This window comes from Anabrus simplex, chromosome 3, assembly GCF_040414725.1.
Source record: "Anabrus simplex isolate iqAnaSimp1 chromosome 3, ASM4041472v1, whole genome shotgun sequence".
Lineage (NCBI taxonomy): Eukaryota > Metazoa > Arthropoda > Insecta > Orthoptera > Tettigoniidae > Anabrus > Anabrus simplex.
This window is the reverse complement of record NC_090267.1, coordinates 98,198,544-98,224,969: the sequence shown is the minus strand read 5'-3', so window position 1 is coordinate 98,224,969 and position 26,426 is coordinate 98,198,544. Positions and strand designations below refer to the sequence as shown.

The window sequence follows — 26,426 nt, the reverse complement described above, 5'->3', positions numbered from 1 at the left end:
ATCAAACCTTTCTTTTAGCTACAAAACGGTTTTCCATGGAATGTGTACCCTTTTCAACACACCGATTCAATATATTTTCCATACTATCCCAGTTAGGAGTTCTTGATCTTTTCTTAAGCTTTTCCATTTCTTTCGTGGCGTTCTTTACACAAGCAAGCTGACGAAAAGTTGATATCAATATAAGCCAATTTCCAGCTGTCTCACTTTGTGTTGCCACTGCCTTTTCAGTATGCCGTGCTACTGAGCGACTTTCCAGAAAGTTTTGCTCGTAGATAACCAGCAGAAGCGATCACAAAGGCGGTGAATGTGCGAAATACGTCAATGAACAGCAGAAAGAGATTCCTACGACTCGGAACGAGTGTATACGTGCTGTATAGTAATACACTGCGTATACCACGTTCATTAGTAAGAAAAATATACAACGCGTATATAGGGTTTATTCCCTGTATAACTATACAAGCGACAAAGAACTGTACAAGGACTTTTTTTTATTAGTAAGACAGTATTAGTATAGATTTCAATTCACGCTTCGCCAGGCTGAGTGGCTCAGACGCATGAGGCGCTGGCTTTCTGACCCCAACTTGGCAGGCTCGATTCTAGCTCAGTACGGTGGTATTCGAAGGTGCTCAGGTACGTCAGCCACATGTCAGTAGATTTACTGGCACGTAAAAGAACAAAATTTCATCATTATTATTATTATTATTATTATAATCACGCTTCGCAATTTTAAAACATTTGATTTCGATATGCCCATCAACACCCATCTCATTTCTGAAAGCAACGAAAATATGTTGAGATCAGCATTGCGTCCCTGCTAGTTTAGTCATCACTAGACATCAGCAAATGCAATCATCACTTCTCAACAAGACAAAATGACAGCTAACAACTTATGAAAGAGTAAGAGCATACTTCACATAGTAGTAGTAATGGAATGAACACATAATGAAGTCGCAGAGCGATTAAGTAGCACAAACTAAGTATCTGTTAAAACACTTCTTAGGTATTATGTCGTCAAACAGTGAAAGTATCGTAAGTGCTAATATAAAATTAACCACGTTAATGTACGATACGATGGTTAAACACGGCAGTTGAGCCGGGAACTATTCAAGGTCCCTTGTGCGGGGCGAGCTGACGCTTCCGTGTGGAAGATAGCGCGATCTAGTGAGAGGATCTAACAACACAATAAACAACTACACGTCTTATGTTTCTCTACTATCTTTCCAGCTCCAATTTTCACGAGTGTGGTCTTCTGGTATTCGCACTACTACTACTACTACTACTACTACTACTACTACTACTACTACTACTACACAGTACGGTACCGGTACTAGTGAAAGATGAATACACGTATGTACGATGATGAGATACGCGTTGTAAGAGGGTACTTAAACGATGCTACATAATCCATCTGTTTACCCATGGCAACTGTGGGACTGGGTGACTGTTGAGCGAAATTATCCCGGACTTCACACTAGGGCGGCTGCGGTTCGAATCCCAACAACGATGTGTGAAAATTCTGAAGTGAATTACTCCCGTCCTGTCGGTCTACTCCACTTAAAACTAGAGACACTATGGCCTATGATTACGATATAAATAGTAACGTAACACTTCTGTTCTCGATGAATTGAAATGGTAATATGAGAAGAAAGGGCGTATTACATTAAATGTTACAGTAGATTATAAACACATATGATAAATGAGTGAATGAAAACAGAGCATGTTACGGGACATATAACTGCAAGCGCTCTCTCTCTCTCTCTCTCTCCCTCTCTCTCTTACAAGTAGCTTTACGTCTCACCGACACAGCCAGGTCTTATGGCGACGATGAGATAGGTAACGGCTAGGAGTAGTAAGGAAGCGGCCGTAGCCTTAATTGAGGCACAGCCCCAGCATTTGCTTTGTGTGAACATGGGAAATCACGGAAAACCATCTTCAGGGCTGCCGACAGTGGGGTCGAACCCACTATCTCCCTAGTGCAAGCTCATAGCTGCACGGCCAACTCGCTCGGTCCAAGTAAGCTCGCACTTGGGAGACAGTTGCTTCGATCCTCTATGGTGACAGCTCAGAGAATGGCCGTGCCTTAATTACGACCGTTATCTTACTTCTTCTAGTCCTTTTCTACCTCACCATCGGTGAAAACCTACGTGAGTCAGGCGAGCCGAGTGGCCTCATGAGCTCATGTTAGCAGGTTCGATCCCGCCTCAGTCTGGTGATATTTGAAGATGCTCAGTTTAACACAGAAACAAATGCCTCTGTCAAGTTAATTAGGATGGACAGGTACTCTCACGGTATAATTATATTTCCCTAGGTTGGCACTTCTCTAGCATCGAAATAGTCTCGTTGAGTTGTTTTATCAGCCACTGTGTTCGTACAGGAGTGACCGAACAAGTTGGCTGCGTGGTTCGCGTCGCGTGGCTCTGACCTTGCATTCAGGAAATAATGTATTCCAATCCCACCGTCGACACGCCTGAAGATGGTTGTCCGTGATTTGAAATTTTCACACCAGGCGAATGCTGGGGCTGTACATTAATATTAAGGGCATGTCCCTACTTTCCCAATCCTAACCCTTTCCCATCCTTGCATCGCCCAAAACATCTGATGTGTTAAAAACCAAAACCAAACTCAAACCCCATGGCCTTCCAAGCGACCGCTGCTCAGCCCGAAGACTTGCAGATTATTGCCGGGCTGAGTGGCTCAGACGGTTAAGGCGCTGGCCTTCTGACCCCAACTTGGCAGGTTCGATCCTGGCTCAGTCCGGTGGTATTTGAAGGTGCTCAAATACGTCAGCCTCGTGTCGGTAGATTTACTGGCACGTAAAAGAACTCCTGCGGGACTAAATTCCGGCACCTCGGCGTCTCCGAAAACCGTAAAAGAGTAGTTAGTGGGACGTAAAACAAATATTATTATTACTCTTGGTTATTTAGACCAGGGCTGCTATCTCACCGTCAGATAGCCCTTCAACTGTAATCACGTAGGCTGAGTGGACCTCGAACCAGCCCTCATGTCCAGGTAAAAGTCCCTGACCTGGCCGGGAATCGAACACGGGAGCGTCCGGATAAGAGGCAGGCACGCAAACCCTACACCGCGGGGCCGGCATTTTATGTAAACTTATTAGTCGAACGTTAAACTACTAAAACACACACAGATATTTCTGTTTCTTCCATAATCCTTGGGCAGTGTCACCAACAGAAAGGACAACTGTCCAGTGATCTCAGCACCAAGAAAGGATACCCTGCTCGAAACTACGGAAGGCATGAGGTCTAATTGAGGTATCGTCCATTTCACTGCACGGATAGTATTAGACTTCTCTTGCGAATTCTTCGTACCTAACACAATATATACGCAGTAAACGTGAGCCGTATCCTAACTTCATACAGTATTTGTTGTTTATTTGCCAAGGTATGCATATGTGTCGGACAACAAAGATAATTTGGCTTAACTTTATTTATGGGATTCTGTACCATTAGAGAAACATTTATAACTTGCCCGTGAAACTGAATATCAGTTGTTTATATTATAGGCGTATTTGTATGGATCAAACGTTTATGACCTAAAGAAGTATACAATATGCAAACAAATATGCCCTAAAACTAGCTAAATATGACATAAATAGAGGTAAAATATGATTTAAACATTTCAGGTATAGGTTGCACGTATTAGAGTAGGCCTACTACTAACATTAAAACGTGTCAAAAAGTGATAAGCGATAATACAGCAGACACATTTAATCATACAAACTGACAGAGCTACAGTAGGTAAATTAAAACTCGATACTTCATTTAGTATCATAACCCCGAGGCGGAACCAAAAATTAAATTTTTTTGCTAGTGACTTTACGTCACACCGACACGGATAGGTCTTACGGCGACGATGGGATAGGAAAGGCCTAGGAGTTGGAAGGAAGCGGCCGTGGCCTTAACTAAGGTACAGACCCAGCATTTGCCTGGTGTGAAAATGGGAAACCACGGAAAACCATCTTCAGGGCTGCCGACAGTGGGATTCGAACCCACTATCTCCCGGATGCAAGCTCACAGCCGCACGCCTCTAACCGCACGGCCAACTCGCCCGGTAAAATTAAGTATTAGCATACTTTTTGGTATCAGTAGGCGTACATTTGTAGAACAAGCCTTTCTCCTAATCATGTCTTCTAAACCGGCTACCTACCTTGTTCGACGCCTCAACTTAAACAAAAATGTTTAAATACAACCAAATATGACCTTATATCACCAAAATGAGCAAAATATGACCAAATCAATGAAAATGGGCGAAATATGTGAAACAAAGTTGTTTCAAACGGTTCAGGGACCCATCATTCATGGTTATTTTTCAGATTTCGGGTAAAATAACCTCGGGAAAGAAATATGACTTTTCCTTAACATCCGCACCTTATTTACATCCATACGAGATGTGATAATCCATTATATCATTTGAAGTTATCATTACGACTGATAAATCAACTACTAGGCGAGCTGAAAAAAGAGTAGATGTAATTCCATCCATTACCAACCTAACAGAAAATTGGGCGTCATGATTTCCGGAGAGAAAAGTTGTAACTTATATCCTCACTCCGTCTGTTGCTGTTAGCTGATGATTACGCATTCTTAATTTTTATTTTATTTTTTGCAATTGTCACAGAAAAATGTAGCTTCTACGGACATGTCGGTTCCATATATCGCTGTGACAATATACGAGCTGCTGAATTGTGGGTAATAATAATCATACCAAGCGAGTTGGCTGCGCGGTTAGCAGTGCACAGCTGTGAACTTGCATTCGGGAGATAGTGGGTTCGAACCCTATTGTCAGCATTCCTGAAGATGGTTTTCAGTGCTTTCCGATTTTCACACCAGGCAAATGCTGGGGCTGTACCTTAATTAAGGCCACGGCCACTTCCTTCCCACTCCTAGCTCTTTTCTATCCCATCGCCGTCATGAGACCTATCCGTGTCGGTGCGACGTAAAACAAATTGTAAAAATACACACTCGATAGGGCTGGGCATTGTTTTATGACTCCCGTCCCCCCACCCCCCATACTTACCGCACTTAATCCAATGAGATTTTAATTTGGTAGCGAAGATGAAGAAACACTGTTCCGGAAGTCGGGAGGCAGAAAAGAATACTTCGATATACCACTCCATTCACATCACACAGTACTACGGCTTCCACATCGCTAGCAAGGGATTCTGCACAACGCTGGGGAATACACTTAGCGACTGTAGACATTTCATCGAGGTATCTCGTTTGTATCGGTTGTAGTAGGCTAATCATCACTAATAAAGAAACACTCCTGGTATTTTCATATCTGACTTGTTTTGAATAAGGTATTACATTGTATTTTTTAAAATCCTATGTCTGTAACCATCGCTATACAAATTGTATAACTTTCTTTGTCATGAAGTTGAATTAAGAGGACAATAGCATTATCCGCCTTAATGAGGACAGCAGTGGCAAAGTCTCGCACCTCGTCGAGCCTTAAAAGCCTCATTATGACGCCAATGTTTTTTGCTGCAACTCTATCACCACAAAACCTCTTGCGGTGCTATCTGAGGGTCCAAAGAGCCTCTGGGCTGAAGACTTAACAGACAGCATCCTCATTACATTTAAGTTACGGCTGCTGTCATGTGAAATGTTCGAGAGGAGCAAGTATGAATTGTTAATGAGAAAGAAGAAACTCACCAGCAGGTTGAGATCCGCGTTGATGTCCTCGAGGTTCGGGCCGTGTCCGTGCTGGTGACCGTTGACCGATGCGAGAATACGCCGACGATGCCCAACACGGTGGATCTCCAAGACAGCAGTGAGTTCCACCTCCCATATTCGGCGCACTCGTTCCATGTCGTTGTAGAGGTGCTTGTGGAAGGTCTCTTGGTAGCACTCTAGCCGGATGGAGCGCAGCCACTCATTCACACACTCACTGCCATTCCCTTTGTTGTTGTTAATATTATTGTTATTGTTAGTGCTCGTGATGTTCTGCACCTTGCACGGGAGAGACCGACTAGCCTCCATGATGGTAGCCCGATCGCTCTCATTGTCGATACCCATGTCCTTGAGGTCCTGTTCCTCCAACACGCCGTTCTGCAAACAAGGAAAAGAGTCAACATCAGCACAATGGGCGCATGTTGAATCTCTATACATAAAAATGAAAGGACATCTGTCTGTCTACCTCCCGCTTTTACCACAGACTGGTGGAGTAGAGGACGCGAATTGTGTCGCGCATGCGAATTTTGCCCTGTTTTACAGTCGGATGCCCTTCCTGAAACCAACCCTATATGGAGGAATGTATTGAATATTACGTTTTTCTTTGGTGGTTGGTAGTGTTCTCTGAATATACGAGGATTGGGGCATAAGTCATTGCAGCTATTTCCCCCCCTCACATTTGCGCGGTGATACCATGCAATGGTCCTGGCAAGTATGACCACGGCCGACTGGATCCCTCGCTGCGCTCCAGCTACAGCGACGCATCAAGTCGGCCGTGGTATGACACTCGTAGTACATGGACACAACACGAGATGGCGGTGTAATGGGCAGATACCACGCACAGGGAGATTGGACAGCAGTTGGTAGTCAGTCAGGCTCTGTGCAGAATGGATGTGACGAGGTAAGAACAGCGTGGTAAATTACTGGAACACCCACCATGCTCACCGGATTTCTCTCTGTGCGATTTTGACGTCATAGCCAAAGTGAAAGAACTATTGCGTGGGATGTGGTTTAGGACAAGAGAGAACACCCACCATGCTCACCGGATTTGTCTCTGTGCGATTTTGACGTCATAGCCAAAGTGAAAGAACTATTGCATGGAATGTGGTTTAGGACAAGAGAGAACATTGTCAACGCTGTGAAACATGAAACTGCAAAATTCACACATGGTGAGGCCACTGATATCCGACGTTTCCGGATCGCTGTCAGCGTGCTGTAGATAATCTAGGAGATTACTTTGAAGATTTACTCTTTGACGGCTACTGTATTCTCTGACAATAAACATTATGCAACACAACGATCTCATGCTTAACAGTTTCCTTAACACCTAGGCCCTATTTAATGTACTCGAGAGGTGCAACGATTTCAATCAATCATCAATCAGCCCCAGCATTTTCCTGGAGTGAAAATAGGAAACCACGGAAAACCCTCTTCAGGGCTGCCGACAGTGGGATTCTAACCCACTATCTCCCGGATGCAAGCTCATAGCCGCGCGCCCCTAACCGTACTGCAAACTCGCCCGGTAGTAGTAGTAGTAGTAGTAGTAGTAGTAGTAGTAGTATTAGTAGTAGTATGGATCATTCCATGTTAAGAAAACAGTATTGCTCTCATGGGCCTCTGAGGAGCGAACACACCTCCTCTTAGACATCCATAATTCTTCGTGAATAAAGAATATTATCATGCACTTTATATTGAATATGGAATAAAGAAAAAGAATGAGGCATTTTTGCCCATTCGCTATTAAAATAACTACTGTATTGAAGATTATCTATTACGTAAATATATTCACAGCGAGGAAGCACAAATGCGGGAAGAGCCATCGCTTTGTTGTCCTTAATTTTTCTTGTGTGTCGCTCTGGTACATCTAACGCTTAATCCGTTACGCTGTGAATCACTGACAGCTTCTTATTGTTGTAGAGAAGTTGTTTGTTTACGATTTGCGATTGATTTTTAGTCTTTAAATCTTTAAATCGTAGATTTCATGAAAATAATTTGCAACTTGGTTTCTTTTTCTTTTTATCATGAACTTAATTACGGAGTTTCACAAGTTTACATGCCGTCATTTTCCCGTGATGCTACTGAGCAGAGACGTTCGGTGTGGCAACCCTGTTGCCATAAGAGCAATACTGTTTTCTTAACATGGAATGATCTCTAATACAAGGGTAGAGTGCCTGGCTGTTAACCGGACACCCCCGGTTGGATTCCCGGCCAGTACAAAGATGGAACACTGTTTATTCAGACTAGTGAGACCAAATGGAGAGTTATCCGATACGAGATGTGGTACACCTAGTAGAGACAACCGGACGATACGGCTGAGAATGTTGTCGGTGACGATGTGGCACTCCAATATCTTCAGGCCATCTCGCTGGGCGGCAGCCGTCTTGGCAGGCTAAGGCCCAAATGAGTTACTGAACCACAGGTTGACTGTCGTTCTTATATTTTTAAAAATGTCACAATGTACAGTTACTTTATATAGTTTCAGATTACGACACTGGATGTGCCGGTAGAAGTCAAGTATGACGCTACATCGCACCACGGTCCGTGCGAGTTTTCTTCGTCAAAACAAATTTTGTTGATGAGAAGATGTTTAGTGTTCTTACTGAGATCTGACAGAACAGACAGCAAAATAAATCGAAGAGGTATTCGGAAAGGGAATCACAATCCAACGAGAGGAAATCAAAACCCTAAGATTTGATGATGACATTGTTATTTTATCTGAGACTGTAGAAAATCTAGAGAAGTTGCTGAATGGTATGGCCAGTCTTTGGTAAGGATTACAAGATGAAAATAAATAAGTCTAAAACAAAAGTACTGGAATGCAGTCGAACAAAGTCAGGTGATGCAGGAAATATTAGATTAGAAAGTGGCGTCTTAAAAGAAGTAGATGAATATTGTTACTTGGGTAGTAAAATAACTAACAATGGCAGAAGTAAGGAGGACATAAAATGCAGGCTAGCACAAGCAAGGAAGGACGTTCTTAAGAAAATAAATTTGCTCACTTCAAACATTGATATCGGAATTAGAAAGATGTTTTTGAAGACTTTCGTGTGGAGCGCGGCATTGTATGGAAGTGAAACATGGACGATAACTAGCTCAGAAAGAAAGAGAATAGAAGCTTTTGAAATGTGGTGTTACAGAAGAATGCTGAAGGTGAGATGGATAGATCGAATCACGAATGAAGAGATACTGAATCGAATTGGTGAGAGGAGATCGATTTGGCTAAATTTGACAAGAAGAAGAGATAGAATGATAGGACACATCTTAAGGCACCCAGGACTTGTGCAGATGGTTTTTTAAGGGAAGTGTAGGTGGTAAGAACGGTAGGGGAAGACTAAGGTATGAGTATAACAAGAAAATTAGAGCAGATGTAGGATGCAGCAGTTACGTAGAAATGAAAAGGATAGCGCAGGATAGGGTGGCATGGAGTGTTGCACCAAACCAGTCAATGGACTGATGACTCAAACAACAACAACAACAACAACAACAACAACAACAACAACAACAACAACAGAGGGCTGTTAAGGAAAAGGGACTAGTCAAATACACGACATTATAACCAGTTTTTCACGACCTCCCTGTCAATACTAACCCTCAATTTTTGATCATTCTGACTGACAGTTTTGATCATTCTCACTGATGGCCACGATATAAATCTAATACTAACGTTCTGAACTGCGGAGCATGAATTACTACACGCCTAGCTGCTCCTTTTTAAAACAATGCACCATGCAGAGTAATGACTACATTAAGTCTGATCTTATCTACGGTAATGGTAATACTTACAATGAAGTCGAGGTCGTCGTAACCGTTATTATGGAAGAGGCTCTCGTAGTCCACAAGGCCCAGTGTAGCCAGCCACTGCCCCACAGACGAGCTCACAACGGGACTGCTCCCCTCAGAGTGCGTCAGTCCTAGAAATCAAGGAGGAAACACAAGTAGAAGTGATGATATTTACATTGACAACAAATGGGTCTCACACACTCACACGGAATATTACAAACTTATCGGCCTTTCAAACGAAATAAAACACTATGAAATAATTAGTGATGGGAAACTTATTTATTTATTTATTTATTTATTTATTTATTTATTTATTTATTTATTTATTTATTTATTTATTTATTTTATTGTTTCAAAAATCCTATGTGCTAATGCTCGTATTGGGACAATACATTAATGTAAGTATATTAAAGACAAATTGAATTATTGATAATACAGAGCTGATAAAAAATTTATGAAAATCCACAGCCTGTTTCCAGTCATTCGACGGGGTCAGGAATGGAATGAATGAAGCCCCCATCTAGCGGTGAGGATAGGAAATGGGCCGGCTGCCGAATCCTCTCGCACTCCTTTGGGGCAGTGATAAATGACCGACAGATGAAATGAAATGTTAATTGAGAGTGTTGCTGAAATGAAAGATGACAGGGAAAACCGGAGTACCCGGAGAAAAACCTGTCCCACCTCCGCTTTGTTCAGCACAAATCTCATATGGAGTGACCGGGATTTGAACCACGGTATCCAGCGGTGAGAGGCCGGCGCGCTGCCGCCTCAGCCACGGAGGCTGCTGATAAAAATTTATAATCATTTAAATTTAAAATACATGTTTTTCAAGTATACAATTGTGTGTTTATGGTTTATATAAACAGAACCATATAGCTCGAAATGAAACCTTAAGTTCATCTACACAGACTAAATCCAAGAGCACTAAATTTTGTCCATAAATGTTTCTTAACATTTCTTTTGAATTTAATTGAAATTCTGACAAGCTTTTATCGAGTCTGGAATGGAATTAAATGTTGTTATAGCCCTGTACAATACACAATTAGTTCCATACTTGACTGTATTCATTCTAGGGACATGTAAGTTTCCAGATTGCCGTATAGCATCACGAATACGTGAATTACTGATGAAAGTCAGTTTTATTTTTCCCCGAACCAAACTAGGCCTATGTTTAATTTTGAAGGCAAATATTACCAAATATTATGAAAAAGATAACATAACCGGAGGAATGCCTGTTGATAAGCATATTATTTATGTGGACATTAAGAATGGAACACTATAAAGCAGTGCTTTGATTTGAAGAATTACAGTTACCTGATAAATATTTTACTCAATTACAATTGAGTGGGTGAGATTAGAAAGTAAAAGATTCCACGTTTCGGTCGAATTAAACTGAGATAGCCATTATATAGCTTATACGCAGTCGCATCAAAAAGTGGAAAGAGGGAAAAGAACAAACGAATTTCTATGGCACTTTTGGAGATAGAATTTCTTTTACGACGCACTGACACAGATAGGTCTTATGGCAACGATGGGAGAGGAAAGGGCTAGGAGTGGGAAGGAAGCGGCCGTGGCCTTAATTAAGGTACAGTCCCAACGTTTGCCAAGTATGAAAATAGGAAAACACGGAAAACAATCTTCAGGGCTACCGATCGTGGGATTTGAACTCACTATCTCCCGATTGGAAGCTCACAGCTGCGCGATCCTAACCGCACCTGGAACCTTCTACCATCTGAGGTAAAGCTGCTTCCTCTTCCTCACTTCCTCCGCGAAGTAAAGAAAATGTATATGTAAATAGTAAACCCATATGCGATGTATATAACTTGTATAAATTAGAATTGCAAGAAGGATGTGTGCAAGTACAGGTGTATTTGGGCGAATGTATATGCGTGCGCGTGTGGGAGTGGTTGTGAATGAGTGTGTATACAGGGGTATGAGTGAGAGTATAAATGGCTGGGTCTTCTTACTCTAATATTTCCAGGATAAATCAAAATAATTATTATGCTAAGGGTACAGTGTTTGGAGTGTAAATATGTAAATTTGAAATTATCTACATAAGTTTATATATTATGTACAATTTAAGGAAAATAAATAAATAAATAAATAAATAAATAAATAAATAAATAAATAAATAAATAAATAAATAAATAAATAAATAAATAAATAAATAAATAAATAAATAAATAAATAAATAAATAAATAAATAAATAAATAAATAAATAATAACTCGCTCGTTAACATCATTTTTCTTGTGGAGGCTTTCATTAGGTTTCTCCATACTTTCAGCTTTCCATCACACTGAAGTATTCACTGTTTGGGAGCATGTCACCACCGCTGATATCAACATAATTAACACCCAGTAATGGTTGTCCAAGAAATTATGGAGTAAGAGGGTGTATGTAGACTTTTGTTTCCGACTGTATATACATTCACGGCGTAGTTATTTAATCGTTGCGATAACAATACCAATCTTCCCTTGTTAAATTAAGCCATACCGGTTTACGTCCCTAGAATAGTTCTTAATTGATCAGATTTAGAAGTGAAATCATTTTCAAAACCAGACAAGTAGTTTTAGAGAAAACGAGGTACCCGTCTTATAATTTCTTACACAAAGACTCTGCCATCAGCAGAAACACGACCAAAGGTGTGAGTCACATCCAGATAAACGAAAGTTTTGTTTTCACTCCTATCGAACACTCGTAATCAGATGGAATGTTGCGTTTCCTGTCAATATAGTATGACGAATTCTACTGTGTGGAAGCTTCAGTAGCATAAGCAGAATGAGCATGATAACAATGTGTCACTTAATCCAACATGGTCACTAACAAAGAGGGGGAATTCCGATTATATCACGCCACATTCCATAAGCAGCTTTATTTTGTTGGCAAACGATTCGCTAGATCATCTTCATATAATCTGACATCAAAACATATAAAGCATTATTTTTTGGACTCGACACTGACAGCATGAGATAATTTTTTAGCTAGAAAAGAAACGGAATTTTGGTATTTCTAACAAATTCGTAGGATGTGATCGACTACAAAGAATAACCCTGTATATTCGTCCACTCGGTTCAGGAATTTATATTCAGGATTGGTAAAACTGAAACTACTGTATGTTGGCATACAGCATGCGACAAAACAAACATGAAATTGCAAAAAAAAAAAAAAAAAAAAAAAAAAGTACTGAACATCAAACACTACTGAATGTCGCCATTATTATTATTATTATTATTATTATTATTATTATTATTATTATTATTATTATTATTATTATTATTATTATTTTGCTAGTTGTTTAACGTCTCGCTCAGTAATCGACAGTCTTCGGCAACGCAAGGATGAGAACGGGCTAGGATTGGTAAGGTACTTGAAGGAGCTCAAATACGTCAGCCTCGCGTCGGTAGATTTACTGGCACGTAAAAGAATACATGCGGAATAAAATACCGACACCTCGGTCTATACGAAAGCCATAAAAGTACTGTAGTTAGTGGAACGTAAAACCAATAACATTAAATTAATTAAATTATGCATTCCTAAACCTGAGACTACGTAGAACTGCTGAACTATAGCTAGAGGAATGAATTTTCGCATTAACGATGTGCGACAAAGAAATATTTTGAAGCGATTTTGAGATATCTTAAATAATCATATCTGGTTAAGAAATTAGTAATTTTTTCTCGCTAATTACATCGAATTAAAGTGATAAGGCCAGTTTAAAGCGAAATTTACTTATTTTGCGATAAGTGCGAAAATTTAGCGAAATTCATGGAAAATAACGATCTTGAAATTTATTCCAATATCTCGTGTGTGAATGGAAACAGAACACAATAAGGATTTCTCATTTCGACAGAAGTACCTCTTCATATTAATATTGTATAAAATCCCTTAAATGTATGGCCATATAGGGTGAAAGCTACGGCTATGTAGGGTGAAAGGGTAATTTATTATGTAATCTTGATTACGGCTATATTATAGTTCTAATCAAGATTACAGAAAGAATATGAATGATTATTAATATTGTTTCTCTTTACTTTTCTATCTCTCACACAAATAATTCACAAATCTCATGTATCAAACTTTTTATGAGTAATTTCAGGAAATAATTAACGAGAAATTAAAGCGATGGGGTAAGGCATATTTCACGAAATAACGAGAACGATTGTTTCCTTTTCGCGAAATCGAACATACAATAATGCGAAAAAATCATGCCCGAAACTATAGCTAAAAATAAGTACTTTTAAGTTACCAAAGTCAAGGAGAAAGAGCACAATATTATATAAAGGTAGTAGGCATGGGCGCCCACAAGGGGGGGGGGCAAGGGGGGGCACTTCCCCCCCCTGGAATTCTAAAGATGTTGATGTTCAATTGTTTAATATCATACTAGATTATTTCATAAACTGAAATTACTGACAGTCAGCTAGCATATGTTATAACTGGAAGTTTCTGTAAACAATTTAATGTTGCTGACGTTATATTGGTTTTTATATTCAAGAAAATTGTTAATGTGCCCCCCCCCCCTGGAAAAGATCCTGCGGGCGCCCATGGTAGTAGGACAGTTTTTAAGAGATAAATAAACACTAAAGTTGAAAAAAAAAAAAAAGATAATTCTAATCATACGTGAAATACAAGTACTGCGGGTTTCCACCCGAACTGAGAAGAAGGATTTTTACAATTTGCTTTACGTCCCGTCGACACAGATAGGTCTTATGGCGACGATGGAATAGGAAAAAAGCACGGAGTGGGAAGGAAGCGACCATGGCCTTAATTAAGATACACCCCCAGCATTTGTCAGGTGTGAAAATGGGAAAACATGGAAACACAGCTTCAGGGCTGTCGAAGTGGGGTACGAACCCACTATCTCCCGAATGTAAGCTTACAGCTGCGCAAAGTAGGTAGGTAAGTAAGTAAGTAAGTAAGTAAGTAAGTAAGTAAGTAAGTAAGTAAGTAAGTAAGTAAGTAAGTAAGTAAGTAAGTAAATAAATTGTTTTATTATTTATTTATTTACTTATTTATGTTTCAGAATTTGTCCATCTATGGACCGCATAGAACTTAAGGCTTCTTGGCCTTTCTTCTCTTCTCTTCCCAAAACATCTTCATTCTTTCGCTTCTCATCTGTCTCTCCTCTTCGGAAATGATCCGTTCGGCTCTCCGTTTTAGTGGTTTCTCTTCAAATGATTTTAGTGTGTCCAATCTTCTTGTAAACTTCCTTCTATTGTGGATCATATGCAGTGTAATTTCAACTTCTTCCGCATCGCTCTTGATCTCTTCTACCCACTTTGAGATGGGCTTTAACCCCATGATGTATTTGAAGATTGTTTTGGTCAGCCGTTTGTCATCCATTCTTACTAGATATCCGTAGATTTTCAACCTTCGTTTCCGCATTATGTCTGTGATCTTTTCAGTGTAGATCTCGATGATGACGATGGTGATGATGATGATGATGATGATGATGATGATGATGATGATCCTTGTTGTTTAAAGGGGCCTAACATCTAGGTCATAGGCCTCTAATGGGACGAAATGAGACGAAATGTAAGGACACTTAAAAATCTATAATCCTCCACTGACCAGAATTCAAAACGTGAGGATGAAGAATGAATGGATGGATATGAAGTTAAAACAATCAGTGGATCCGACCCGCAATACCCCACATACCCAAAAACTAGCGTTAAACAATAGTATTACTGACCAAGCAAGGGCGCCCATACCCGGAGCCAAGGTGGGGCCGCGGCGCCCCCCCCCCCCTCTAGCTCTCAGGGAAAGGCAAAAATCTAGTCTAGTCAGGTGTTTTCCTTTCAAGAAAATGATTCAAAACTCAGTATTACGTAGAAGCGGTAGTACCGTTCCCCACTAACAGGCAGGGAACACCGTGGGTTATTCTTCCATAGAATACAAGTCGCCATTTATCTTCCAAAATATTAAAAATATTACGTATCCCCAGGTCTGCCCCCCTCCCCCTACAAACTGTCATATGGGCGCTGATGTGACCAAAGGACTGTTTCTAAAGCACAATACTGAATCGGCGATGCTTGTAGTCTAAACGGGTCCAAAATCCAGGTCATCGGCCCCTCATAACGGTACTTATCGCTAGGAAAATAGAACCATGCTATTTGTCATGTTGCGATACTAATCAAAAGTAACGTAGACTCGCAGTATTCCAAACATTATGGTACTACTCACAGGTAATGTAATGCGCACATGTAACACAGACCTATGGTGTTTCGCACACTGTGTCACTATTTATAGGCAACGCAAACCTAGTCACATAAGTGGACTAAACACACGGACTCGCTTTATCACGTGGTATTGCTCACATAGTGGATACTAATCATAGCAAGGAAAACCCATGGTGTCGCTCACCCATGGTGTCGATCATACAGTGTTACGAATTGGCAGGTACTTTAAAATGCCTCCTGAGTCACTGTCGCTACAAATCACAAACCTATTGTGTACCCAACATAGTGGTACTACGCGCAAGTAAAAGCGACCCATGGTGTTCCCTGCGTGGTGGTACTAATTACAAGTAGTATCAGGGTTCTAATTTCGTGTAGAGCTCATCATTCCTCCTTTTCTTCCAAGTCCAATCAGGATCAAGATCTTCCTTTCCATCTTCTCGAATTCTTGCAACTCCCCCTTTTTTTATAAGGCACTCTGAAGCGTACAATCCTTCCGGTTTTATTACTGAGTTATGTCGGATTTTGGCCTTGTAGGATATTGCCCATTTGTTTTACCTGTTTTGTGTTAGCCTGTAGGCCAGATCTAACTTTCTGGCTCTTGCCATATCCGCCTCTTTATCCAGTCCGTTGAGTTGGATCCATTCGCCCAGGTATTTGAACTTGTCCGTCCTTTTAATCTTGCAATGTTTTACCTCCATATATCTCCTGCTTTGGTGCTTGTGTCCTATTTACAGTCGAAACCGATTATAACGACTCCGAAGGGACCGCTAATTAACGGTCGTTATCTGCGATAGTCGCACAAAACCGGTTTAGTTTTGTTGCTAAAAATGTCATATCTGTAAGTTTTCGCTGCACACTTACAGACTCAATTAACAAAAAGTTTAAACTTCATAAATACGTGAAATAAATACTGTACATAATATACACTGTGCCATTTCACTGTCCTAAGACAGTGGAGTTAAGACGGTCGCAATTGCCGACATAAAAGTTAAACATAACGCCTAAACTTAATCATTCATATCAAGGAGATACGATATATCGCGAGATCGGAATAGTAAAGATCAACATGGCAGTGGCTGAGACAAAACAAGACTCAGAATTGTTAAACACTGTACTATTGCAAAATTATAAATGAACAAGCAATCTTAAAAAGCGGACGTGCTAATTTGAAGGGGCTAGAAACGCATATATAAATTCAAGATTTAGAAGGAAATCAATGGAAGAATAAAGATTCGCAACGTCAGAAGTAGCTAAAGAATATATACTTACAATAGCAGTAATTGAATCTACGAAATAAGAAAAAAAATTATAAAGGAACTTCATATACTGAAGTTTCATCACGGCGATGACTAGAAAGAAGGAATTCAATATAACGCGGCAATAGCTAACTGAACTTCTAAAACAGTAATTACGATAAAGCTGAAATAAGGGCAGGCATATTGGTGATCCGCAAACGTTATTACGATTAAATTCGACATAAAATAATTATCAATGATGCTGTAATGTTAGAAGGGTTTGAATTCAACGTAATGTCACAACTAACTTCATATATGTATCTTTGTATCCCAATTGCGCAAGATCTTGCTGCCATGCAATTCTAAGAAGACTACGGTGAGATTATCCGGAGGAGGTTAAGCTGAGATGACGGCACATATCCCAGAGCATCCCGATGACCAGCGGCAGAATGTGAACGCCAAACCCGAGCCGCAGATGTATAGGCAGACATAATCCAATCCCGGAGCCGAAGGAAAATAATAAGTTTTTCATTAAAGTAAGGTAAATAAGTGTTATAAATTCCAATGTAGTCGTCTTAATTGTTTGGGAATAGATGTTAGATCGTTATTATCTTCGAGATGATTCAATTATGTTAGATTCTCGCAAAATAATTTTACATTTGTGTCAAAATACATGGAAATAGGTAGTAATCTTAAAGATATAAGCAAACCTAGTTAGGGAGTGGGAAGTGAATTATACATTAATGCCATTGCTATGAAATCAAAGAATATTGGAAGGTTATACTACGTGAATTGTGAAGTGTATATTGGGAGGATATTTAAGGTTATATGTGAAGTGATGATTGATATTTTGGAATATGAAGGTTAATTTTTTAAAAAATGCTATTTGTTCGGGGCGTCGACCTAGAAAGATCTTTTGCCCCTACTTGCGCCACATGTTAGGAAGCTGCGTGTATTTGGAAGTTGCGGACGTGTAAAGTGTTGAATGTGAAGAAAGGAACATTAAGGACGACACAAACACCCAGTCCCCAGGCCAGGGATATTAATCATTTACAATTAAAAACCCATGGCCCAGCCGGGAATCAAAAACGGGGCCGGCGGATGAAGGTTAAGTACCATAGGAAGTCAGAGTAGGATAATATATGGATATGAGAATAATTCGAAGTTATGATGAGAATAGATGTGAAGATATTTAATTAATGAAGTGAACAGTTGGGAATGAAATTATTTTAAGCGTCAAGATGAGGTATACATGAGAATTATTGGAAAGAAATGGAAGAGAGATGATATATGAGAAGAAAGTGATATTGTAAGGTTATATGAGTATAATGAAGGATAAAAAGATGGAATTTGTGTTGCTACGTTGATAATGAAGTGAAGTGATGAAGTGAAGTAGACCAAGGTATGAATATGACAAGCAGATTAGAGCAGATGTAGGATGCAATAGTTACGTAGAAATTAAAAGCTTAGCAAGGAAAGGGTGGCGTGGGAAGCTGCATCAAACCAGTCTATGGACTGATGACTCAAACACACACACGGTGATAAAGAAGAAACTGATTGTTTTTGAAGAGAAAGATGAGGATATATGACGCAATCCAGGATCATTTATGTTCGTGATACAATGATGATATTTCATTGACAAGAAATCCATATTCTACGATAGTGACAACATGTTGAGGTAGTTATAATGAGTTATGGCATAAGTAGATCATCGCAATGAATCTTTCTAGGAAGTGTTGCGTAGCAATTTTATGAATTTTAACCTAGTATCTCTATCATAAAGTTGTATTTTCCTTAAAAATGAGCATGTAATACATCGAGTTAGATGCATAGGCATTATTATTTCTGTTACCGAGTTTTAGTGGTAGGTAGAGGTGAAAGAAGGTGCGGGCGTGAACGGGTCTCAAACTACGGAATCAAAGTTAATGTAAAATTTAACAAGGTTATATTTTCCTTTTAAAATGACGAAATAACAAGCATTGCAGGTACAGAGTAGCAAGTCAACAAAATGTATGTACAATATTTACTAGATTTGGGCTCAGCGCCCTTGCTTCACAATTCGTGGGCAATCAGCCCAACCTTACTTCAAAATAAGTTTTACCAGAGGGGCAGAAAACCCCATTCATGTTCAGGAACATTTGCTCCAAATTACACTGAAAAGCCTCCACGAGGCATACAACACTCAATTTTCGAAAAAGGAGCCACTCGCTCTCAACTCTAAGCCTCTCAAAGGCCACACCAAACTCCACCTTCAAGTTGTCCTCACTGGACATAGACACAGGGGTAAAATACCCAACCTACTGAGGTCTATTAAATGAAAAGGGGTAATTACATGACCTCCAAAATAACAATTTGAGAGGAGGCGATCTGCACTCCTAATACACTTTGTTTTTAAAAACCTAATCTGGCTCTAGGCACTAATGCAAGGGCTAATCCCATACTACAGAGGTGACTTTAGAAAAGAACAATTTATTTTATGTTAACTAAGAATAGGTTGAGAAAAATAAGTTCACCTCAAAACAATATGATTGGGAACTCGAGAGGGTTAAGCACTCTCTATCCCGATATGCAGTTTAAAAGATGGAATAGATACAAGTTCCTTTACATTTTTGGGAAGGTTACATAATGGAAAAACTTCGGACCCGCCCCGAGAGTTAAACTGCTGAGCAAGCAAGAAAAGAAGTAATTAATCGGCCATTACCTGGTTGTTGACTGTCGCCGAAGAAAGAGGCGCTTCCCGCCCCCTGCTATGTACTTTACACACCGAAAGATGGAACAGAAGTGGCCCGGAGACCCTAAAATCAGCAGTTTATATCCTCTCGCGGAAGGTTCGAGGCGTTAGGGGAATGAAAACACCCTCTCACAAACTCTTTATTGGGTAGGATACAGCAACATATTCAAGTTGGGGGAAGATACCTCGGATTGGTCAGAAATTAATAAAAGAAATTCGGGATTGGTTAAGTACAAAACAAGGGGAAGGAGAGGGGTATACAGCCAACTTAAACACTAACAGAAAGAAATTTAACAAGAAACAAACTTTTGAAATAAAAATTTCTCCAAAAAAAAAAAACCGTTCTTTCACTCCGCACTAGGGTGCACTATTGTTGATCTTCAGTAGTGTCCTCTAGAAGAGAAAGTTCACACTTCTTACTACAAGCAAAACAAAATACGTCGAAAATGACACAGTTCAAAAACTCTAAAATTTCCAGGTAGTGACATCTTCTGAGAAACTTGAAAATTAATACCGTCAATAAAGTTCAGACTTCCTCCAGCAGAGGAGTTTCAACTGGCGCAACTTTTAAATTAGCGGCGTGGAGGTGTACCGCCCGGTACAATTTCCTTATAAATAATTCCACTCGTCGCCATAAGACCTATCTGTGTCGGTGCGACGTAAAGCCCCTAGCAAAAAAAAAATAATAATAATAATAATAATTCCAGGAGGTCAGATAATTTCTAGAATCTTTATGAAAGAAATCTCTTACGTATTTTAATAAATGACACAAGGTAATGTGTTAGAATTCAGACACTTGTTCGAGAATATGTTTCATTAGTTACATTTTACGGTCAAATTGAATGGAAGATTAATGCGATGAATGATATATATATTGGTAAATGATGTTAGAAGTTAAAATGAATATTAGCAGATATTTTGCTAACCAGATATACTTATCTTTTTCCTGACGCGTATAAAATAATAATTTAATAATCCTACAACAAACGAAGCCTAATTATCATCCTAAGTTATCACGTGAAATATGATGCTGAGAAAAAGTAAACAAGTTAACGTTATCCTACACTCTCCAAGTTGATTTGTAATTAATTTAAAGAGACTTTTACTTTGATTTATGTACATTTTCATAATTTGATTGATGATGTGAAGATGATGCATGAGTTCATTTCGAATTTCAATAATTGTATATAATTAACATTTTTGATCAACATTCATATTTACTACATCAAAACAGATTTAATGAATTTAATATGGGATAATTTACCTTAGATTTCATTTTCTTTTCTCATTTTTAAGACTTTGAATAAATGATTATGATTAAGGTAGGCTATATTGGGATTCCTATTCATCAATTAGCCTAAACATTTTGAATATATTTAGATTTAAGGAGTGATATAAATTATATTCTTGCGGAAACCAACGATTCGTAGGACGGAGACGTCCATCATTACTACTGGCAGGTAATGCACTCGTCGAAAAGCTCTTATCTTTCTCGGAACTCACGTTAAAAATATTAATCGTCGCACCTTGAGAATACGCTGGCCTGGATTTCTTTTACGATCCGCCCTGGACGCAGGAAGGGCGCAATACAATTCAGTATTTGTGGAGCGGGACTGAGAATAATTTTTCAACTAATGTTTACATAGTATGTACAGCAATAATATGTCAGCAAAATATAAAATAATAAGTGAGGAAAGAAGTAGCAACAATGTAAATTGATCAAAAATACGCACACGTTATTGGCTAATAAATGAGATGTTCTCTGTGTCCTTCCAAATTGTAGAAATCGTTGTGTGCGAAACGCCTAATTCCTTCACGACGACACTGACGTTTGTAATCGTCATATTATGTATGACCTTTCTTCAATATTAAACACTTGCCGTTTCCTTTGCGACATATTCACTGAGACGCTTGCCTTGACTATTTAACAAACAGACTGATTTGAAATCTACAATCTACTGAAAGCAAGAATTTGAAAATAAGCTTTACATTGTAGTCAGCAATCTCCAAATGCGTAACAAACAGAAATCAACATCGGACGTTACTGTCGATACAATGCTCCGAAAACGTGAAAAAAATACGCCGTTTTATACGATATGGCGTAATAGCCGATGTCGTACTAAGCGATTTTTTTTAAAAAATACAGTGTTAATATAGGATTTAAATGGGACCGTTTGATTTCGCCGTTATATCCGATACGTCGTTAAACGCGATGTCGCAATAAACAGTTTGGACTGTATTCAGTCCTTTCATAAGAGACTTTAAGACGCGCTTTTTCAGCAATTACATGCAGGCTCTCCAGCAACTTTTGATCGTCTTCTCGGTTTTTGGCTAAGAAGGCAAGGTCGTCTGCAAAAGCTAAACACTTATTTTCTAGTTTCCTTTCCTTCCCAGGTGTATTCCACTTATTCTCTCCAATTTCAGAGTTTCTTCCCAGGTTTTCATTTTCTCCAGTACGATATTGAAAGAGGATCGGGGATGATCCGTCTCCTTGCCTGACCTCCGTCCTTATTTCAAACGGAGCAGAGATTTCTCCTAGGAACTTTACTTTCCATTTATTCTTCATATTATTCAAGAGGATGTATGTTTTTTTTTCGAATTACATTAAAACGATTAACTAATCTTCTAGAATACACACTTGAAATCAGAAACTTTCTTTTTTGGAAAACCATATATGATATTTTCTGATGATCACAAGATAGGATCTCAAGAACTCACTAATAGTATTAACTGTGTCTGCTATTGAGAATGGAGAGGCAATTGCCAGATTGAATTAAGTGCTACAGAGGCTTTATTCTAAACGGACGGACAGGACTTGTAGTTGTGCGGTAAATAGATTAGCTGCTGGCAGAGCTTCCAAAAAGAAAACAAACCCTTAATGAGACTATTTCACATTATCCATGGACGAGTGTTATTTACTCGTTCCGTGATGGGCGCTATTCACTCTTCGGGAGCAGCAGGGTATTTAACTCTCATCTTTACATTAGATGAAATTTAGCCTTTTATTTTCCATGTGTTTGTTTATTTAAAGTATCGGTAAAAAGCCGGGTTGCAGCTCTGGCACAAATGTACTGCAGCCCTGTTATTTGTTGACCAGTCAACGATGCAAAAATACGCCCCTATTTAAACTTCTACCCCGCACCCTTTTCCATCATGCCAGTATACAACATCGGAGCACACCAAAAATAGACGTGATTACCTTTTCATAAAACAAATGTTCACAGTTTCACAGGGACTCGTACCATATAAAAAATAGTCTTTTCAAAGAACGAGAGAGCATTCAATGAAAACAATACCTTCATACTACACATGGTGGACACATTCAAGCACGGGATGAAAGCTGGACATTAGCATCAGCACGCACTCATTCATTATACAGAGTAACATCATGCTCTTATCTTAATTCTCCCTTTAAAAGCCAATATTTTGCAGACTAATGTGATGTGATGTGAGCGGTTTTCGATTACATGAGCTTGTTCTAGCTGATTTTGTTTACGGGGACTTGATAAAGATACAACAATTGTATATTGCGGATATTAGGCGGTGTTATAAGCTGACGCGTTTCGAACCTGTGACCACGAAGATCGTCTTCTAGGCTCGAACAATGAAACTGATCAATGGCAGTTCAAGGGTATGGTTGGAAAAGGGCATGAGTCAAGAAAACTAAATTGAACAGAAGACAAAAATAATCGAATACCTGGTTGTTGTAATGATGCTGTCGTCCTTGGATATAGCCTGCATTGAAATATTAATGTGTACTTGTCGCCACTGCAATATACGTATATATATATTAAAATGGGAGTAAAGTACATGAAAGTTGTCTAAACCCATGCCCCTTTATATCCGACTCGAGGTTAAAATGAAGGGAATCTTTATATTCATTTATGTCACAGTTTATTGTACTTAATCTGTGTTATGGATGCCACCCAGATGCTACACAAGTTTGACAGGCGATTCACTTTAGACATTTTTTTTACAGTTTCCTTTACGTCGCACTGACATAGATAGGTCTTATGGCGACGATGGGATAGGGAAGGGTTAAGGATCTTCAGGGCTGGCGATAGTGCGGTTCGAACCCACTGTCTCCCGAATGAAAGCTCACAGCAGTGCGTCCCTATCGCACGGCCAACTCGTTCGGTTTATATTAGCATGTTGCATAGCCCTCAAACATTCAGTGCCTGCCTTATATTGGATGTTAGTTTTATTCTTACGACATAGACTTCTGACCAGGAGTCTTGCTGATCGCGGAGTCATAGAATGGGTGATAGACAACTGGAACAATTTTTCTTTTTGACTTGCGTACCTCTTTAAACTTGGGTTCAACAATAGTACCATTACGTTAATACAGAGATGTGACGTTCGACGTTATCTTAATAGGAATGATTTTGTTTGGCAAAGTTCAATCGAACATAGTTCTCAGTGTCTGCTGACAGATCTTCACATGTAACACAAGACTATAAATCACTAGAAAATCATAACTTAAAATCGCATATTTTAGAAATGGACAAAGTGACTCTATCCTTTTTTTTTTTGTATTAGCCGTGGTGTACACTCTGCAAATGCATGAAACTCCAACTCGTTTTCGGGGGGGGGGAAAAAACTTGACTTACGCAACTGGATTCAAGATAGAATGACCTAGATCATTCCAGGGCCTCATGAGTCAATGGGAAAGATGTTGAAGACCTAACTACAGAGGACAGCCACAATCTGCTCACGATCACTATACAGACGTCACCTTTGTTAAAATTATTCAGTTGTTTAGCAATTTATATCGCCTCATTGTGTTCCTCCTTACAAATGATAAATATTTCATTAAAAAGGATTTAATGGTCATTATTAGAGGTGTGAATTTTCTCATTAACAATAAACGCGAAAAAGAAAAGAATATTTAAAGTGATTTTCAGATATCTTAACGAATCATATGATTCTGGTAATAATAATAATTTCGTGTGGCTATTTCTAGCCGGGCGCAGCCCTTGTAAGGCAGACCCTCCGATGAGGGTGGGCGGCATTTGCCATGTGTAGGTGTGTGAGTTGCAGGGATGTTGGGGACAGCACAAACACCCAGCCCCCGAGCCATTGGAATTAACCAATGAAGGTTAAAACCCCCGACCCGGCCGGGAATCGAACCCGAGACCCTCTGAACATTCGGCCAACGAGTCGGACATATGATTTTGGTTAAGAAAATAGTAATTCTTTTGCCAATTACGGCGAATTAAAGCGATAAGGCCAGTTTAAAGCGAAATTTACATATTTTGCGATAAGTGCGAAACTGCAGCGAAATTTATGGAAAATAATAAGCTTGAAATTGTATTCCAATATTACGTGTGTGAAGAGAAATGGAGGACAGAATAACAATGACTCAATTCCACTGAAATACCTGTCAATTTTAATACTGTAGGAAGTCCCTGTTTTCTTGACACGACTAAGCCCAAAAGCCCATTATAATATCCATAACATAAATACAGGCTTTACTAAGTCGATTAGTAAATTGATTGTAAATTTTCATTAAAATGTATGGTTTTTTTTCACAGTTTTCGGTTCATTTTACTGGATTTTTGTCGTCATTTTATACACCTTTTTTTATACATTAGGCCATCAAAATCCTGGCCCTAATAATAATAATAATAATAATAATAATAATAATAATAATAATAATAATAATAATAATAATAATAATAATGACAACAGGCGTAAAAGCAGAATAGGCTACGGTTCTATTAAAAAATAGAGGCTTGTTGAATCCCAAATTCATTCACAGAAACTTGCGGACTGAACACTGTCAGGGCTAACAGCCTATAAATATTTCATTATGTTTGTTGTTATTCGTCGCCTATCTTGAGAGGAGGGGTATAACGCACATCAGTGCAAGGTGGTTCTACTTAACGCAGCGAGTGTGGTCGCATTGAATTTACTCACTGACTCCGATATGTGGCTTGTGGCCGCAATATAATGAGGCAACTCTCCACTCCGTGGATGAACTTGCTTGCAATGCTCACTGCCACTACAAATTGTGGGGCCAGCAAGCAACCTCATCCGAAAATGTAACCTGTGTCACCAAGTGTTCCCCCAAGTAGGTGGTAAAGTTGGTTTATTTATTTCAAACGACATGATTTATTTTCACCTCTTCATTGTACCTTTCTTATATTACTACAAATCTATGGTACTACCGCAGAACAAGGTATGTCAAAGAACTTGATTTTACAGGAGGCGCTTTTAAAAGTTGGCGAGCTCACTGAAATTCACATTGTATTTCACTGACCTCTAAACTGAATGTACCAGGTGTATGCATAAGTGTTTCCGATGTCACAAAGAGATGGCGCCAGCGAACAGTAGGCCTACTCAGAGTACTAATTTGACATATACGTCAGTTTGTTCGTCTGACATTAACCTACCAACACACACAAGTAGAGTCCGCCAAATACTAACGTCTGTGTTGTATCGTTCAGTGATCATGTCGGCGTTTGTGCCTGAAAAAAAAACTTTTGCGGCACGCACTGCTTTTCTTATTTAATCAAAAGAAAATGGTTGTGGAAGATCATCGTTTGCTGATAGAAACATATGGCGAACATGCTCCATCGATTAGAATATGTGAGATACGGTTTCGACATTTTAAACGTGGCGATTTCAAAGTGAAAGGCAGTGAGCACTTTGCACTCAAACGCAACAGCAATTGGCACAAGCATTAAATGTGTCAGAAGAAACAATCAGCAGACGTTTACGAGCAATGGGGAAGATCAATAAACTTGGTAAATGGGTCCCACACGATTTGAATGAACGGCAGATGGAAAATCGCAAAGTCACGTGTGAAA

At 39.3% G+C, this 26,426-nt stretch overlaps 1 protein-coding gene across 1 annotated transcript in view; it reads right to left on the bottom strand.

Annotated features, from left to right (window-relative positions):
- Positions 1 to 26,426, bottom strand: part of LOC136866023 (ankyrin repeat and SAM domain-containing protein 1A) — an 878,495-nt gene that overhangs the window by 53,480 nt on the left and 798,589 nt on the right. The window contains exons 12-13 of the mRNA XM_067142633.2: positions 9,474 to 9,601; positions 5,673 to 6,068 (exon numbers count right to left, since the gene is read on the bottom strand). Coding sequence (XP_066998734.2) covers positions 5,673 to 6,068; positions 9,474 to 9,601 — 524 coding nt within the window. The remainder of the gene's footprint in view (positions 1 to 5,672; positions 6,069 to 9,473; positions 9,602 to 26,426) is intronic.